At 39.0% G+C, this 18,916-nt stretch overlaps 1 protein-coding gene across 7 annotated transcripts in view; it reads left to right on the forward strand.

Annotated features, from left to right (window-relative positions):
* LOC122569616 (mannose-binding protein C-like) overlaps positions 1–18,916 on the forward strand; it is a 202,486-nt gene that overhangs the window by 101,054 nt on the left and 82,516 nt on the right. The window contains exons 4-5 of one of the 7 annotated variants that reach the window (XM_043730918.1): positions 1,763–2,082; positions 2,428–2,501. The exons of the other annotated variants lie outside the window; for them this stretch is intronic. Of the exons in view, the coding sequence (XP_043586853.1) occupies positions 2,468–2,501 (34 nt within the window). The 5' untranslated portion in view covers positions 1,763–2,082; positions 2,428–2,467. The remainder of the gene's footprint in view (positions 1–1,762; positions 2,083–2,427; positions 2,502–18,916) is intronic. 7 annotated transcript variants of the gene reach the window in all.

Genomic DNA, 18,916 nt, shown 5'->3' on the forward strand with positions numbered 1-18,916 from the left:
ACGAACTCACACAGGTAGTCTTAGATTTTAAATTATTATACACGTTTAAATGCTTATAAATTTCACTTAATCGTCTCGCGTATCTTTAGTATTGCTAACGCGTGCAAAGTATTGGGGATTAATCGCAAAGGATTAATTAAAAATATTATATCGAACGCAATTCACAGTCATTATCGTAAAACCATAGGATTTTAACGGTCGGCTGCGACGGATCTCAAATTTGATTTAAAAAAAACATTTAAATTTCGATGTTTCTCGCTATCGGATTTATTGAAATTCTACGCGAACGTTGCACGAGCGCGGCGATTTGCATAACGAACCACCGAGCACGCGGCACAGAAAATTCGAACGATTCTCGAGATAAGTATGAAAAGAGCATTATCGAGTAAGCGTTTGCGATCGAGCGAAATCCCTTGGATACGCAACTAGATTCGAGGTTCGGCTGGTTTTTATCGACTGGCGTAAGGATCGGGATCGCCGATCGGCGAAACGACTCACGCTGTCGCGGCATCGCGAATTACGTTTTTCCGTAATTTATGCGCATACAGAGTAAATGAATCGGTCCTGGAAACAGCAACATCTGCCGCGCGCCACGCAGCTTTGTGTACAGCGCTTAATTGGTAATTAGCTGGCGTATTTAACGTGAGCAGCGGCGAACAATTGGTCCCCCCGTATTCTCTTTCCAAATTCGTTTAACAAACGAATCGCAATTGCAATGATTACCAAGCGTTCCCAACGAACGAACGATGCGCCGTGATTGCGATTTTATTGGGCCATCCTGCACGCGTCGATTAAGCTTTTTGTTCGAATAAAAATTACCCGCCGCCCGCCGACTGTCCCTTTTACTTTCTATTTCTATCGCTTTCCCTACCGTTCGTCTACGTTCCAGTCCCATTGGAAATTCCGCGATTCCATCGCCATCCTCGTAAACATCGAATTTACGCGAACGTCAACGGAAATCGAAGATTGGACATTCTTGGTTGATTAAATCGTTCCACGATATTCGGTGGTAATCCGGGGGAAATTGCTGAAATAATTGTCCAGGGTGTATGTGTCGCAAAATTTTAATACGAACGAACTGAAGACTGTTTTAAACCTTTGCGGTCCTATATCGAGCATGGTTTGGCGCCGCTTTTCGTACATAAGGACGTAATAATGTATATTGTCACGAGTTTCCGGCGATCACAGTATGGAACGTTAAAGTGTACACGCATCGTGGCAGAGAATCAAGAATACGATCGATCCTCAACGATATTGTCACGTAAAATTAATGATAAAAATGGAGTAGCTGAGCAATAACTTAACTCGACTGTGTTTTTGTAATTTTGTAGGCTTTTATTCGCGAAAATTGTTGAGGTTATTAGATGTACAAAGAGAGAAACGCGTGGATAAATTGTAAAGTAGAAAATATATTTTAACACGTTCGTCGCCACGTCGCACATATCTACGTGGCGGGTATACTTCCATGGGGGGACCGTCACCAAAGAATGGTGACGTTCTTCTTGTTCGAGTTAATTAAATATACGATATTATATATAGGATATACAACATAAATATATTAAAAACACATTATACCATACTTTTTATTAATTTATATTCTGCGTAAAATATTACATTATTCTATATCGCATGGTATTTGTATAAACATTCCAAACACATTTGGGCTGATTTTGGCCACTTCGAACAATAGTTGTAGACTCTGTCATTTTTACTCTCCTCACTTTCAAATATATTTTCACACTGTTTACTGAATATTTTGTAGATGAAAAAATCACTGATGTACGTCTCACAAGTATGCTGCTCGAGTAAATGCTTCTGAGATATCTGCCATGAGATCCATCGGAATACTCTAGCTGGAAAGCTTATCGGCTTCTCCATTTCAGAACTAAATAATCTTTTCTTTGTAATGAATCGAAGGCGATAAACAATGGATAGAAGACGATAAACAATGGATCGAAGGCGATAAACAATGAATTTCCCGCTTGTCGCTCTATTTACGTTCTGCGTACCGGCGGTCGGATTTGGGGCCCGCAGGAAACTTAGCCGAATCACGCTGGGCGACGAACGTGTTAATACAAAAGTGTAAGTACAAGTAGGAATATAATTTGAACTGGTCCCGATCCGCACGCTAGCAGTGTTACCCTATAATTGAAAGATCCGCAGCCATCGTCGCGTGTCTACTGTTTATGATCTGCCTTCGTCCCAGTCTATTGTCTATACGCTGTCGATGGCTTCGGTGCTTGGGAAAACTAAAAAGACCAGACGTTGAGTTTTCTTAGAAGTGGTGACCACCTCAGCAAAAATGATTAAGTATAATATTACAATGAAGTAGCAAAGTTAAAATAGTTGTTCAAATCGCGGCCAAAAACTGTACACAAGATTAGTCTCGTGGTCGAATGCTGGTAGTTTTATATATTGAATTTGTAGGAGTTAAGGGGCGAGGAGAGGATCCTGAGTGTCCTATGTGATGGGAAAAGTTTGGTGTTGGACCATGTGCAAAGGTAAGGTCAAAGTCTACAGGTTCATTGTCAGTGTAGTGTGGAATGGCGTGGATTTGAGTATCGTCGCTGTCACAATATCCGCGATATCGATTAAATATTGGGAGCTCACACGTCTTGAACGAACGAACTCCCTTGTGTTGTACATTGTACATATACCGTGATCATTGTAAGTAAATAATAATAATAATTTCAATATAACATGGTATATATAATTATAGTATATAAATATTTTATTCTATTGCATTTTGTTGGTAAAATGTCGAAATAGCGAAACATTACACGATTGTACTGTTCTAGCGACAGTGACTGCTGAAATCAACGCGCTCCGTAGTGGGACGAAAGTTGGAAAATACCGCTGATCGCAAAGAGTTAAAACAATAAAGTAGCTTTATTCTCAACAGTATGGTTTCCATTCTGAATAAAGAACAGTGTTTGCATGATACCATTACGGTATCTCTATAATTCGACCAATAAATTCCGGTTTGAAGCTTAAGACGACAGACAGGTTTGAGCGCTTTATATTCCAGTAAAAGTCAAAGAGGAATCGCGACCATAGCTGCGCGGATTAAGGTGAAACAGGGAACAGGAGCGATCACAAATCAAACGGCCTTGGGAAAGAATCGATACAGACGAGGGACTGGAGTAATTATGTTGCAAAATTGGCCAGCTCGGTACACGCGATCCCGTGACTGATTCGGATATGATTCCAGGTCAGATTGGATCCGTTCTGCTGTTTATGGTAGTCCCGACTCCACCACTCGATCCGAATCTATTTAGAGATATGATTTACGTTACGCCACCACGAACACGCCGCTGTCCTCTCTACCTGCCTTGTTCCCGTTCGAACGAGAGAAAAAAGAAAAAAAAAAGAAAGAAGGACCGATCCAGCATTGTCTGGCCAACGCATCGCGGTGCATTGTATGCAAATACCGAGCGAAGCAGCGATATCTCGGTTTCCCCTCCCGTTGCGTATCTTCTGTCATGTTCCACTTCTTTCACGTTGATCGTGCAATTAGAGTCGCGTGAAAAACACGGAGATGGTGTCCGATGACTTACTCGTCGTGAAATATGCTTCATTTGTCCGTTTCAATCGAAGATTCCACGGGAAAAATATGGTACGTGCGACGTTTCTGATTTTCTGATTCTCTAATACAACATAGTTAAAAGGAGGAACATGCTGCTCCATAGAAAAATACAAGTCTTTGGTCGATAGACGATAAATTCGTGTATTATGGAAATAACGAAATAACGTGACTTATCGTGTCTCCTCTATGGTCCTCAATTAAACATTACGAGATATCGCTTTGTTCATTTCGAAGCCTCGATTTTCATCAGGAGACCTGTTCTCAATCGTACGATTGCCACAGACGAACTTCGTCTACGCTGACTTTATTTCCCTTCGTACAAAGTATGTTTCATGGTATGGGAACAGTGATTCTTCGAAATTATTGATTCGCAACGTTTTAAAATTAGCTAATGGATCGTGAAACTAAAAGATTCAAAAATAATTAAGTGTATCTCGGTGAAATAATATTCGCCAGTAACGTTCGTTAAAGTTACACAAAACGAGGAGAACCTTAAGCGAGCGGAATACCCGCTACCTAATAAATGAACTATAAAGGATCCTACTTAAATATCGTAGAATGGAACTTGGTATTAAAACGAAGTTCCTATTGCGGTTTACGATCAAGAAGAGGCGATATGTCTTACTGTATAAACTTTATAGATCGATCGAGTCGTAGAGAAACGGAGCCCACAGAATGGAATTGATTTCACCGATTCATTCGGTCGGAACGGACGATGATTTCGGCCCGAAGCTCGTAATTTATTATCGTTCGTCTCGAAGACAGAATGGACATTGTTCGTTCCGTATCGCGGTGTATTCGGGGTAAAGGCCGACGGTTTAAATGAAAGTTTCGCGAACTCCGCCCCGTCGATTTGCGATGCGAGCAATAAACGAAACGAGGTCGCCGGCGATCATTGTACAGAGAAAAGTTTAACCTAGGAAATATCTGCGAATAAGAATGAAAAGCATCGACCAACGGAACTTTAGATAATTGCTGGGAGAATCGAAGAAAAGTTTCGCCTCGTGGAAATAGTAATCGTGATTCTCGTAGTCGCGATTTTCCCTCGCCTTCCAGCATCGTTTCTTTTTGCCAAACGACTCGTTTCGTCAAACGTCAGTTTCCAGGCCAGTGACACGTTTCACAGAGGATCGATTTTTCAGATACTCGCGAGAATTAATTGGAAGAATGAATTATTTTTTAGAATGGTGGTATTCTATTATTTTGTCTAATAAAATTATACCACTTAATGGAAGCAGAATGTCACGATCCACGAACCGGTTCGATCTCCTCGAAATGGTAAACGATATACTTAAAATATATTTTTAGATCAAGTCGATCTTTCCTAAAAATTATAAAACTATGCTCAGCACTGGCTTATGGACGAAAAAAGCTTCTTTTCTTTCTATTTCAATTGTATATTTCTGTATTTATCGTAATTGCATATTTAAGCGAAATGTCGCTTTGAAAAATGGTCTTAAGCAACGTTCGATTATTTGACTTCGTCACGTTTTTAAAGCTTAATGCGATTTGTATATCCGCGTTATGTGTCGCGTTAAGTGTTGCACCCGCATGGTTGGGCAGTTTTGAGAAAGACAAGGAGAGACCTTGCAAGAAAACTGACACGCCAAGAGGTAAAAATGGTAACTGGAATTTGTCGCGGTTGTCAACAAGCGTGCACAACTTTATGAAGATCGTCCTCCCGTTGCTGACCATCGCAAAAACCTTGAATTGTTTGGCAAAGACAAATGGCAAAGTGATCGTAACGGCGCGGTTCCCAAATTTCTTGTTACATTTCCTGACTTTCTTGAATGTGACAGTTTACGTCCAAGAAAAATGATCGCTACAGCTACGTGTAATCGCGTTTGATGTACTACGTAAAAAGTTATAAGGACGTGATATCGCAGCTTAAGCTTTTGCGTCGCCACAGATTTTCTTCGAGACAACAACAGTTTTGTTTGAGAGTTTACAAATAATAAAATATCCAGTTGGTTAACTCCAGACGTCGAACATCGTTGCTCGAGGACTCGATAGACGTCAGATTTCGCATCGAAGAAAAGAACGAGATTCGAATCTTTGGACTGAGATTGAAACTTGTTCCAGATCGTTGGACAATGACTCGGTGACTATTGAAAATCGTAAGCTATCATATTCGATGGTCTTAGTGACTCTGATCTTTGCCTTTTCTTGACTCGTATGTTAGTATTAAGGAACCTGCGCACAAAGATTCTTGGATGGCTCAATCACGTTCCATGTTTTTGATTCAGAGCCCTGTACACTGTGGCCGAAAGCGATCAAAGTGAAGCTCTGCATTCTCAGCAGTCGAAGCCCTAAGATCTTGTAACGTGATGATTCGAAGCTTGCGCAACAGCAGGGTTGTCTGACTTTCGAGATCCCATACTACTAGAATCCGTAGAAATCTCGACTACTTTTAAATGTCTTTATAAATTCTTCGTAATCTTGTAACTTCGAAGTGGTCTTGTGATTTCTTCCAAGCAGTGTGATTTATTGAATTAGAATTTTATACAATTTCCATCAACTTTTTAAGTACTTGAAGATTAGATTTTTACTCGCAAACACGTGGCAAGAACTGCGAAATCTCGAATCAGTTGGCTGTGTGTGCGTTCGATGTTTTAGGTTGGTGTTAAAAAACCTCCAACGGTATTGGAATGTATAGCCTTTTATTGTCGAGAAATTAGTAAGTTCCTCTTATATCCTTCTTTATGAATTCTTTTAATATTATCATTATGTTTGTTCTAATATTAATTTTCTATAATTCATTTTCATCAATTTTCGATTATTAATACGCGTATTTGTACAATTCTACCAGCGGAAATAGTAAACGCAGTCATTTCAAACATAAGAAGTTACTGCAGCACGAATTCAATCTTTCGATTAATTTCTCGAAAACAAAGGGCCATTCGCTCAAATCCTTTCGGAGTTGTAAACCATCGAACGCACATACAGCCAACTCGTTCGAGATTTCGCAGTTTTTGCAATCTCCTTGTCACTTGCAATTTCTTTCTGGCGATACACATACCACGTTGGTATTTTCATTTTATATTCTCTGGCTCGAATAGATATGTTAATAATGCAGTAATAATTGTATGTTGCATGAAGAAGATTATATAGATCTGATCATGCTTATGTTCTTCAGCGACGAGAATAAAAATCTATTTGAAACGAAAGGCAATATTATCTTTATGATAAATCATTTCTCTTTGTTCGACTCTGTGAATAATTAATTTTCGAATCGATTCTGTCAGACCGGACTAGAACCATTTGCGCGAGTGTTCTCATCGCAGAGCGCCTGATGTAATTATGTTTTACGTTCGCCTTTGTATCGAGCGTTTGAAGTTCGTACAAAGCTATTTCCCGTAACGAAAAATGTTCAGCTGCAATTTGATGCAGAAAGTTGAAAAATTAATTCGCATATTGCTGTCAGAAAAAGTCAATTGTTCGCGAGGAATTATAAAGAGAATTAAAATACTACGTTTAATCAAATAAGAATTATAGATAACGCGACAAGCTTTTAACAGATATATCAGCTTTGTGTATATGAAACCTTCTTCGAAATTTCAATTTCATGCGATACAATACCAAATCAAACTAAAAAAGCAGGCACTCCTTATAACTCACGTATCGTATATTAAAGAAATTGATAAAAATAAATGTCAAAATATTATTAGCGTTATGAATAATTAGAATATCCCTGTGACTTCTCCATGTAAATTTAAAATTGGTATGAGAACCACGAAAGACACTGAAGACATGAATTTCATATTTATCTTCTATTTTACCTAGAGAACCGCTTAACGCATAAATTATTCTAACAGAAGCAATAAATCAAGAAACGCTAATATTACCTCGTTCCAAGAATTCTTTAATCATAGATTTGACCTTTCTTATAAATTTTAAATAATAAAACTATACAGTTAGTCGCCCGAAGAGTACGTTGAATCACGCGGAAATTACTTTGAAAGAACTACGCGCAATTAAAATTTCATTTCAAAGGAAACGTTCCATACGTATCAACCCAACATACATTATCTTCTAAAATACACGTCGTTCCAATAAAGGGATTTAATTGAATCCAGTCAGCGATCGAGAAAGGGCGGGCTTTTCGAATGTCCGATCGAATCACGTCGACGAATCTCTGCTCGGTCTTTTCGTTACAGTCTTTCGCAGTCTTGTCGATCTGGTTAATAGCGTGTGAAATCTCGTATAAATACGGTAGAAGAGCAGAACTGTCCGCGACATTTTGCAATCTTGAAACGGCCGGTCGTTAAATGGGAATGATCCTAGTTACATGACCGAGCTCAGCTGCGGGGCGAAGAAACTACGGCGATTCGATCCTCTAGTACCCGAAACCTCTTTTCCTCTTATCGGGGATTTCTGATAAAAACGTTTCCAATTGCCTCGCAATAGAACGCGCTGTCGAATTGTTGAAAATCTGGACAACAAAGGAGTTAAGCTCTATCGTTCTAGCTAGATCAAAGGAAATCCTTGAGAACCTTTCTAACTATTGTAAATGAAATAAAAGAAGTCATTTGGTGGAATAGCGTAGCGAAAGTACTACAATTCGTTCGAGAAGTAATTTCGTTGTTTGTTGTTTTGAATTCCATGAAACTTTGATTTCAACGCGATATTCACGTGGAAAATATTCATATGCCAAGATAGGCCAAAAGTAACAAAGACTCTATAGAAGCGGAGAATGTGTCGAAAATCGACGATGTACCTAATATAATATAGTAGTTGTAACACTAATGGCAGTGAAAAATTTATTACTTTACGAAGGTCGCTTGAAATTCTATTTGGTTGAGTTTCGATGAACCGGCTCTCCTACAGGCCAAGACGTAGTTCTTTTCGTGTTTCGTATTTTTATTACACCTCTTAACGAAACTTCAAGGTCCTTAAAAAATACTTTTCCGGGTATCGGAACTGTGCAAGTTTGATCAAAAGGAACTAAAACATCCTATGTATAATTCTGTTTCATTCTTCATAAAATTCTGAAACCCACTATCTGGGTAACTGGTTTGCTCCAGCGTTAAACCTTCGGTATTAACATCGTTACAAAGTTTCCCTTTGCTAGTTTACCGTTTCGTAGCCTGATCGAAATCTGGAAAATGGCTCGCCGTCAAATCGACAGAATCCTCTGCGCCGTTTCCAATTCCAGCAATAAAAAGTCGTCCCGTTTTGTTGCCTCTCGCCGTTTTCGTACAAGTTCCCTTGGCCGCGTCTTTTTCGATTCGAGATCTTCCCGAGGATGCTTCACCGCTGCTTCCAATTACCACGGGAAAAAAGCTACCAATTAGAGAACGCGATTCGCGTTTCACGCTCGAATCACCTCGCCGGCATTGCCGTATTTACGCAAAATCGTTGGATCTGGATCGAAGAAGGGACGATTGTTGGAAGCAATGATTTACAGCGTGAATTTAATTGATCCGTCGATGGAATCGAGAGGATGCAAGATACTTCTCGGCCGGAAACGAAGGAACGCTTCGTTGATTCAAGTGTGTACACTTCACGGCATTAAGAGGAGGCGCTTGCACGTAACGAGCGATTGATAGCAGTAATCGATCGATTCATCTATCGATCCGCTATTTTTTCGTTTCAAGAGTATATCAAAATTTACTTCTGTGTTTGACGACTGTTGTAATTCAATCGTACTTTATATCCAGGAATATTAATACGTTTCAAAGTTGTAATACGTAATATGGCAATGGGAATTATCGGTGATCTTTTTGTCGGCGATTGAGATTTGATTGAGGATGATTGAGCCCCGAGTGAAATTACGGTACAAAAGACGATTGCGCGAGCATCCAAGGAGACGTGATTGCACGTTTCCTTCGTTAGAATGCGTAGCGCGAGGCTGAGTTAGTTCTCGAATGGTAGTTATCGAATTCTATTCTTTCGTGATGTATTGTGTTGTGTTATGTCGCGTCGCACGTTTACCACATTATAGTTTAGAAGTATTTTAATATATCTAATTGCAGTTTGAAAGTATATTGGCACTGGATCTGTGGAATGTTAACGTCGTAAAATACTAATAAGAATGTCTAAACATAAACAATATTTATTTGATATTTCTATAATTCGACACGAAACAGACAAATATTTAACTCTGTTTCAATTATTTTCCGACTATCGCGATTTCTAAAAAGAAGAAAAGAAATTTGAGAAGATGGTATCGATCACGCTCATTGTTGTTGAAATTTGCAATTTTTCAAGTATCGCCTCATACCAAACATACCATCGTTTCGTGGTGTATTGTGTTGTATTATGTCGCGTCGCACGTTTACCACATTACAGTTTAAAAGTATTTTAATATATCTAATTACAGTTTGAAAGTATATTGGCACTGGATCTGTAGAATATTAACGTTGTAAGATACCAGTAAAAATGTCTAAACATAAACAATATTTATTTGATATTTCTATAATTCGACACGAAACAGGCAAATATCTAATTCTGTTTCAATTATTTTCTGACTATCGCGATTTCTAAAGAAAAGAAAAGAAATTGCTCATTGTTGAAATTTGCAATTTTTCGAGTGTCGCCTCATGCCAAACATACCATCGTTTCGTGGTGTATTGTGTTGTATTATGTCACGTCGCACGTTTACCACATTATAGTTTAGAAGTATTTTAATATATCTAATTGCAGTTTGAAAGTATATTGGCACTGGATCTGTGGAATATTAACGTCGTGAAATACTAGTAAGAATGTCTAAACATAAACAATATTTATTTGATATTTCTATAATTCGACACGAAACAGACAAATATCTAACTCTGTTTCAATTATTTTCCTACTATCGCGATTTCTAAAGAAAAGAAAAGAAATTGCTCATTGTTGTTGAAATTTGCAATTTTTCGAGTATCGCCTCATACCAAACGTACCAAATGCTACCGCAGTAAAGAGTCGCGAGATGGAGCTCGTGCAAATTTCGCGAATTCGGCTCGTCGGAAGAAGGGGACTCGTTCTCGTGATCTTCTTATTGTCAGTAACAATTCCTTCGACGACGTTGATCTAAGGACGAGACGATATCTCCTGGGACGGTGTTCCTCCGCGAGTAAGCTTTGTCGAAGCTCGGGTTATTTGCCTGATCTTCCATCGTATCGTCGAACGAGTATAGAAGAAGAAGAAGAAGAAGAAGAAGAAGTAGAAGAGGAGACAACAGAGAGGGTAAGCTTGAAAGGAAGTCGAATTTCATTATGGAAGGAAGAGACGCGTGTTCTCTATATTGGCCGAAGCCAAGAAGCTAGAAGAGGAAAAAGGGACAAAGAGGAGAAATTTGACGGTAGAGAGGGAAAACGCGAGAGGTAAAACGAGACGAATACAACGGGTTGTGGGGAAACTGAAAAAGTTGCGTACCCCGGATTTCATCGAGTAGGAGAAACGCAAGGTGTCGCAAAATATGTAGAGGATATTTTTATAGGGTTAGTCGTAGGTATCGAAACAGTGAAAGATGTTTCTGCGCAAAAATATCGTTCGAGGCTCGTATCGCAACTTACGAACAATTTCATTTTACGCTCGAAATACTTTACGAAATATACCGATGTCGATGAGTCAGCTGACGAATCTTTCTGTGTATATCATTCGTACTTTGTGTTTCTCGCTCTGAGATCCGCGAACCGAACAAAACAAGAGAGTAGAACTTTGACTGTACAGGTATTTCGAACAGTGCTGTGAATATTATTTACAGAAAGGAGAATTACACGTATTGGAGATTTTTTAAACTGAAAGACATACATTTATGGAAAAATCAGACGAATGATATGCTCCTGATTAAATGGATTTTATATAAAAGTATTAATACTTGTATCCTTTTAAGATATGCTTGAAGAAACTGTTATCACTCGACGTAATATCTACATAGTTTCGTTCCTTCTCGTTGGAATGAAAAATACAAAGTCCTTATCGATGCTAGTACACTTCCAGCGCGATATAAAATTGTCCGACTTGAAAAGTAAGCCTCGGCCGACCATAGAAAGATATTCTCTACGTGTTTTGTGACTCTGTATACGAAATTCGGGAGGGAAACGGAATCAGAAAGAAAGGAGGAATGGGAGAAGCGGAGGACGTTCGCGAAAGAGTGAAAGGAGATGGATCGAGGACAAAAAACGGCGAGTGCAGGGATGAAGTCGAGAAGTTCTCTACCAGTTTTCTTTCTTTTTTTGTCCCCTTCTTCATGTTCGTTCGCGAAGGGAAAGCAAGGGACAGGATTCTGCGAAGAAAGCAAGATCGGAAAATTGCCAAAAATGTTCGACGATGAACCGATGGAATAATACACGAACGAGCGCACACGGAAAACGCAATTTTTGGCAGAATACGTATTAACCGCGATTATATCTCGATGAAACGATTCTCGACTTGATCTACCAGTGCGTAGAAATCGTGGGAGCCATCGTCTGGCTTGTGTTTCCTCGATGGATCTTCTTTTCTGCGAAGAATGGGAGAGACAGCCGCGCAATTTCAGATCGGGCGACTGCCAAGAGAACTTACGACTTGGGAAGATATCGCTCATGGCTGGTCGACGGGCGAAAATTTTTCGCTGTCGTCCCGAATCTTTTGATACGCGACGTGGAAATTAATTATTTCCTTTCGTGCAACGAATTTGTGATAATAAAAAATACCTTAATAGATAATGCGTGTGGGAATTAAAGAACGCTTTGTCTGCCCGGAGCCGTAATAAATATCCGTAGCCACGAAACTATAAATCACTTGGATTCGAGCATTATTTTCGATATATTAAATAGAATGTTTCACCGCAGAAGGAATCGTAATAGAAATTTATATACTTAATTTAATACCTGACGATACATATATATATACGAAGCAAATTCTATTAAGAAAAATTAACAGAACACAGTTTCACCTGTATATCTGAGAAAACTTAAACAGACTTACATCTATTGGAAAATATCAGGTATCAAGTTGTCCGAACAGTCTCCGTTTCCGCTATTCCCTATCGTTGATATCGTTGATAATTAAGCGTACCTGCTAGTAATTAGTCGCGACATTTATTAGTAAACAGATGATTTTGGTAATCACGAAGAGAATCGGACCGTGTCGCGTTAGGAAGCATAACGTCGATATTATTCACGTGTCACGACCACGTGACAAACAAAACGACCAGCAATTAATCGATTATTTTAATCACAAATCACAATTAACGTCCCGGTGTTACAACGTCTACTTTCTTACAACGAACTTAATAAATTTCCTTGTTTGAACATAATAAAGAATAGAAGTAACTACAGGATATCCCTGCGCTACATTACTTCCCTACAAAAGACGCAGATATTAGGTACAAGAATACAAACTGCTGGCCGGTATTACCGTACAATGCGAACGCAATACTCTCCAAGGAAAGAGTCGTAGGAGGGGAGTTATTCTTCGAATGCATTCGTAAATGGGCTTCTGGAGAATCTCAGGAGCATCCTGACGGCGAAGAGTGCGCGCAAAGTGCAAGACAATTCTCTGTCATCAAGGAAACCCGATTCTCCTCGTAGACCAGTAAGTGCTTCTGATCGTGAGGGAGAACGAGAGAAGAAAAAAGAAAGAGAAGAAGAAAAAGAAGCGAGGAAGCAAGGGAAAGATGGAGAAGACGGGGAAGGGTGGTACATACGCATGAATGGACGAAAGCTCATTCTTATTTCCGGCGCGGTTCATTGTGCATTGTTCGTAAAATGGAAATGGAGCTGGCGATAATTCGCGTTTCAACGAGCCTCCCTTTACCTCTTTATCCTTCTCTTGCCCTTTTCATCCCCTAAATTTTAGACTTTTTTGCTCGTCTGACGAGGCAAATTAACGAGAAGCGTTTGCGATTACGTATATTGACCTCATAAGATGAAATATATCTGTATATTAAAAGTTTGGAATATAATTTTCTTACTGATTCGAGATAAACACCGTAAATGTGCAATAGCAATGTTTTTCGCGTCGATGAAATTATACGCCAGAGGTTCCTACGACAGCAACGTCGTAAGTTTCTGTTTGAATCGTTGAATTCTATGTATTAGGTTGTCCGAAAAATTTCTTTCGTTTCATAAGGTGATAATAGACGAATAACAATTTCTCTTTTATATTGTTTTATTGAATCGGGTGTGATCCATTTCGTTATATTTCTACTATTACGTTCGTACATAATTCAATAAATTAATATAAAGCAGAAAACATTGTGCGTCTATTATTTCCTTGTAAAACGAAAGGAACTTTTCGGACAACTTAATACTACGTGATGGTTCTAAACTGTTGGCTCTTGGTACGTAGAATATTCATTGGCTTTTACGCTAAAAAATTTTCATAACGAGCAGGTCGAGCTATTTTTTATTCAGATAGCGTATAATGACTCTTTCGTGCTCGATGTTGCATATACGCGACGAAGTTATCAATTAACCAAACGACAGATGTATCCCTTTTCGGTAAAGTTGGCCTGCTGTGCGTTGTGTCTTTTGCACATAAACATACAAAAATTCTTTTCCATTGTAAATAATTAGACAAAATTTCTCTGCAGTCGAAAAGATGTTCGGACACGAAAGACTCGGTGGAATTGCGTAACCAGCGAGCTAATTAAAACAGTTGACGACAAAATACCATTTTCTAGAGAAAAAGAATTAACGAGAAGATACGCTTCGATCTGATACCTTTTTCGACTTCACAGGTGGAAAAAGCAACATTACAACACTGCGCGAAACGTGACATTCATGTGTATGTATCGTACCATTAATGAAGGAACTCGTTAAACGGTAGAAGCAGTACAACGAAACACGCAGTTACAGTTATTAAGCGTTTCGTGACAGCGTCGTTTACTTTAGTTACTCAGGCGCGTAATTTTCCAGCTGTTTAACAGTATCAAACAACAATTTTCCGAGTAACTTAATCTTCAGTGTTCTCGCGCCCATTAGGAAGTTTCTTCATCGCTTATTAAAATATGTCAATCGCGTTATTATCGCGATCGAAATTATCGTCATATTAATTATAATCTTTTTAGACGATGATTAATATATACATTGCTTTATTAGATTATATTGTACCACGTTAAAGCGGCCATATATCCAGGTATCTTGGCGTTAATTTCACAAATTTCATTATCAAAATCTCGATTCCTTTGATAAATAAATTATCGAAGATTTAATCGCATCTCTATAAGTTCCACTTGATTATTAATTAGCTCGATACCTTAAAAAAGTATCCTGTTCTGTTTCTAAAAATAATGAGAAATTTACCCTGCTGAAATTTTCCAAGTTAACCATCGAACGCCAAAGAAAAATAGATCGCACGTTTTTACCTCTATAATTTAAATGCATAAATTATTTTTTCCGAAAGAAATATGTCAAATATAAGTTCCGAGCCTTGCGACTAAAATATATCGTTTGGTGCTAGATGATCCGAAACGGCTCTGTAAGCGCCGTCAGGCACAAACGCAAAATCGACGATGAACGGACGCGTTGCTTTTGACATCCGACCCAACGTCCAGTAACATTCGTCAGATCGTCTCAAATATGCGCTGACACGTCATCACAACATATTGAAATAGACTTTCACGCAAACGACGGGCAGGATCGCTAAAACGACAGGTTGATTCTGCAGATCGTAGATTCCATTGTTTGTCTATTATCAAATAATTCGCATTTCGAACTGCAGCTGCATCTGTGCGCGGCGGTGAAAATAGCCCGATCATGGACATAGTACGATGCATTGTGTATCGACTCAATGATGCGCATTGGAAACGCTATCGATCGTCGCAGACGATAATACGTATATGAATTTACGTTTGTAATTACAGCTGATTGCGTTCTGCTGAAATACTAACACCTCGAAACGTGTCTGTTTTAACGAATCTCCTGTTTAATCCCTCGACGTTACTCAGTGCGCGAGAGAAACAAGTGTTGCGCAGAGTCGAAATTCACGCTTTGCAATTTTATTAAAACAGGGAGGAACAGCGAGTCTGTTTCTTCATTCGTATGCATAAGACTAGGTTGCGAATCTGTGGAAAATTTTTAAATCTTGCGCTCCATCTACGATTTATCTTGCTTTATCGGAAGCAAAATGTAAGGGAGAGAAATGCGCGGAAGGAGAAGAAGGAAGAGAGAAAGGGAGAAACAGTAAGGCAAGGTAAAGAGGAATTGAGAAAGGAACGAAAGAGAAGGGAAGGGAAGGAAAATCAAGGAAAACAAGGAATGGAGGGAAAAAAGACAGCGAAGAGAAACGAACACCCACCTTTATATCCGTTGATTTCAGGGTTCAAGCAGAAAAGAGCTGATGCTTGCCTTGAAACTTCCCTGCGTACAATTTCTATATTCCGCCTCGTCTTAATTCGACGATAAATCTATACCTCACCAAACATTTTCACAAATGTCTGGTTATTAAACTATTGAAATTTTGAGCGATCGAGTTAACTATAGCTATCGTAGATATTAATTAGATTTAATTATACTACGGTGATAGTATCTGCATCGTATAGACGATGCATACGAAATCTCCCTTCTAAAATTGACGCGTAATAAAGCTTATCGATAAGAGGCAGCTGTTACGTTAAATTAATTAGATTAAATGTAATATGTTTATAGCGCAGGACCAGACATAAACTTACATCGTGTACATTTCTGCGCGAGTACTCTTTTCAGACACTGTACTCGCATACCTTGAATATGGGTAGACGAGACTGGTTTCTAACAGCAGGGACATTAATGGAACGATCGTTGCGTTAGAGGCTAACGTTACATCTCCGAGATCGGAATTCGATGAGGCGACCTTTTTCGTTCGGCACCATAATTCAGACTGGTAATTTATGGAAATGGGCCTTGAAGTGTCGATAACATCGAGCGGCGACTATGAAGTAGGATTTATGAAGAAACTAATTGAACGGTAGGATTAAATTGATTTAATGGCAGTGAAGAGCGCGTGGGTACGAAATATGCTTGATTCCACTGTCCTAAGTGTACTTGACGAAAGAATAAGAAAAGAAAAATGTTTCTAGTTTATATATCATATTTAATTAACACCTGGTATATCCGCTTCCGTCGCTAATAACGTCGCAATTGACAAGTCGATTATCTATTTTATTATTTACATATTACATTACATATTACATATTATTCTTCTTCTTGTTATTTCGAATAACTCAAAACGTGATTCTACGCAAACAGAGAAAGCGATACGAGAAGAAATCTATTTTCGTAACTTGTACTTGTTCCATTCGGTTCGACTTATTTCATCAATTTTTCGTTCGAAGAAAAGAAATCGTACACTGTGAACTTTTGACATTTGTCGATTAGAAGTTCCGTTATACGCGACGATACGTGGAAAAATGAAATTCGCAATTAGGAGAAAGTTAATAAATACTCGAGTGGCCAGTCACTTGTCGTCGTTCCACTTATAATATTGTCATATTAAATTTCTCTGAACTGGCGTTGTTAAACACTCGACACCGATCTTGAAATGCGTAATAACGACACGTAAGTGTAGACACAACGGGAATTCCAAGCCATTATCGGTGAAATAAAAAGTTTCGTACGAAAGCAGCGTCAAACGAGACGCGTCCAATTTCTTGCCGAGCAATTATTCCGCGAAAAGGAGATAGTGTTTGCTTGTTTCGCGATGTCATCCGTTTCATTCGTTTATCTTCCGTTCAGCGAAAAGAAGTTGCACAACAGCTCGAGCGTGACTACAAAAATTCGGCGAGCTGTTTCCCGACTTCTTACGTGCTGAAAAGACTAACGAGCCTGGACCGTACAGAAATGGATTAAGAGTCTTAATTACATAATATTTCGCTGCAAAGTACAGTGCGGTGCATTTTTCTGTTATTAAGTAAATTTAACAAAACCTTAAATAACAGAATTACCAACGCATCGTGTAGCGTTACATCTTATTTTCGTGTGATTGTTCGATTAAAGGTTCGTCCATTACTTCAACATTATTCGTATTCCGTTTTAGAAATATATTCTTCGTTTCATTGCAACTTTTGCTAAGAATTTGACGTTTTAACGAAAGATCATCGTCATAGCCCTGTCGAAGATATAAAATACCAATGATATACTTTGTCCAAGTCAAATGAACTACACAAGATAAGCTCACACGTGCACATACACGCGAATCAAAACTGCCATCGTCATTCATTTTAACAAGATTCGCTTTCCTAACTCTTCCTTCTTACAAATCTAATCATCGTAGATAGTCAGCTTCCGGGTAACGTTCATCCGCCAAAGAGCCACATCAAATTAATTCGTCGATAGCTTTTCAGTTGTTCGAAACGACGACAAACTCTCTATCGCACAACCGCAAGAGCGACATCCGTCGGTTATTCAAAATTTACCGAATCGAATACGATTTGTCTACGAGATACCGATGAATTTATTCTTAGATCAATTTTTTCCAAGACGTTTATGAGTTGACTATACAGACTGATAGCTGCGAGGTGCCCAAGGTAAGCGTCGCGCAACTTTCTTGCTGCCTTTAGCGTCTTCTGTTTACAATTACTCAAGCCGCTCGTCACGTACGACAGGCTGCGTGTACCGTAAGTTTGCTCTGCAACCTGGCCGTATTTGCTCGTACGGTATGAATCTTGCGCGGGTCGTCTCACATTTTTGCGGTGAAAACAGTCGGAAGCTTGTCAACCAAACTTCGATCGACTGTCGTTCACTCGATGTCTTCAGAGTTTATCCCAAAAAGCTTGTCGTTCCTGAAAGAACCCTTCCCCGTTTCTACGTGCACGCTATGTGTGTCTCTTGTTTGCCAGCAACGGTGTATTTTAGTTTTAGTTCCGTTAGTCTGCCGTTATTTAACTCCAGGAAGATTTATGGTCGATACTTAAGGCTCGTACTGATGTATCCATTGATTTAGCGAGGCGGTGTGTAATTTAGTAATTTACCATTTGCTACTAACAAATTAAATTTATAAGTCAACATTATATGTTACTTAACGCTATACATGCAACTAACGCTTTCTATGCACCAGGCAAATCGCTTAGTGGTAAGTGGCTACGCGTCATTCGACTAAATTACTATAGTCCGTTCAACGAGTCCAGACACCATAAACATACGCACGTGACGGTATTTGAATAAGACAGGGACGTTGTCGTAGTTTTTAAATATCGTATTTACCACTTCTCATGCGAACTGACTACGAATTTTGTAGACCGAGAAATTCGTCCCGCATACGAACAAACGACTTGGCGTTTGGTGATCGGGAGATAGTTAAGCCTGCTGCCTCTCGCGTGTGCTTCAGCACGCGAATGTTTGTTTATAGCTGTTTATTATAAACTGTATATTATTATTATTATTATTATTATTATTATAAGCTGTATATTATATGGTAGCTGGTACCTTGACTCGTTGCACAGAC

This window comes from Bombus pyrosoma, linkage group LG7 (genome assembly GCF_014825855.1).
Source record: "Bombus pyrosoma isolate SC7728 linkage group LG7, ASM1482585v1, whole genome shotgun sequence".
NCBI lineage: Eukaryota > Metazoa > Arthropoda > Insecta > Hymenoptera > Apidae > Bombus > Bombus pyrosoma.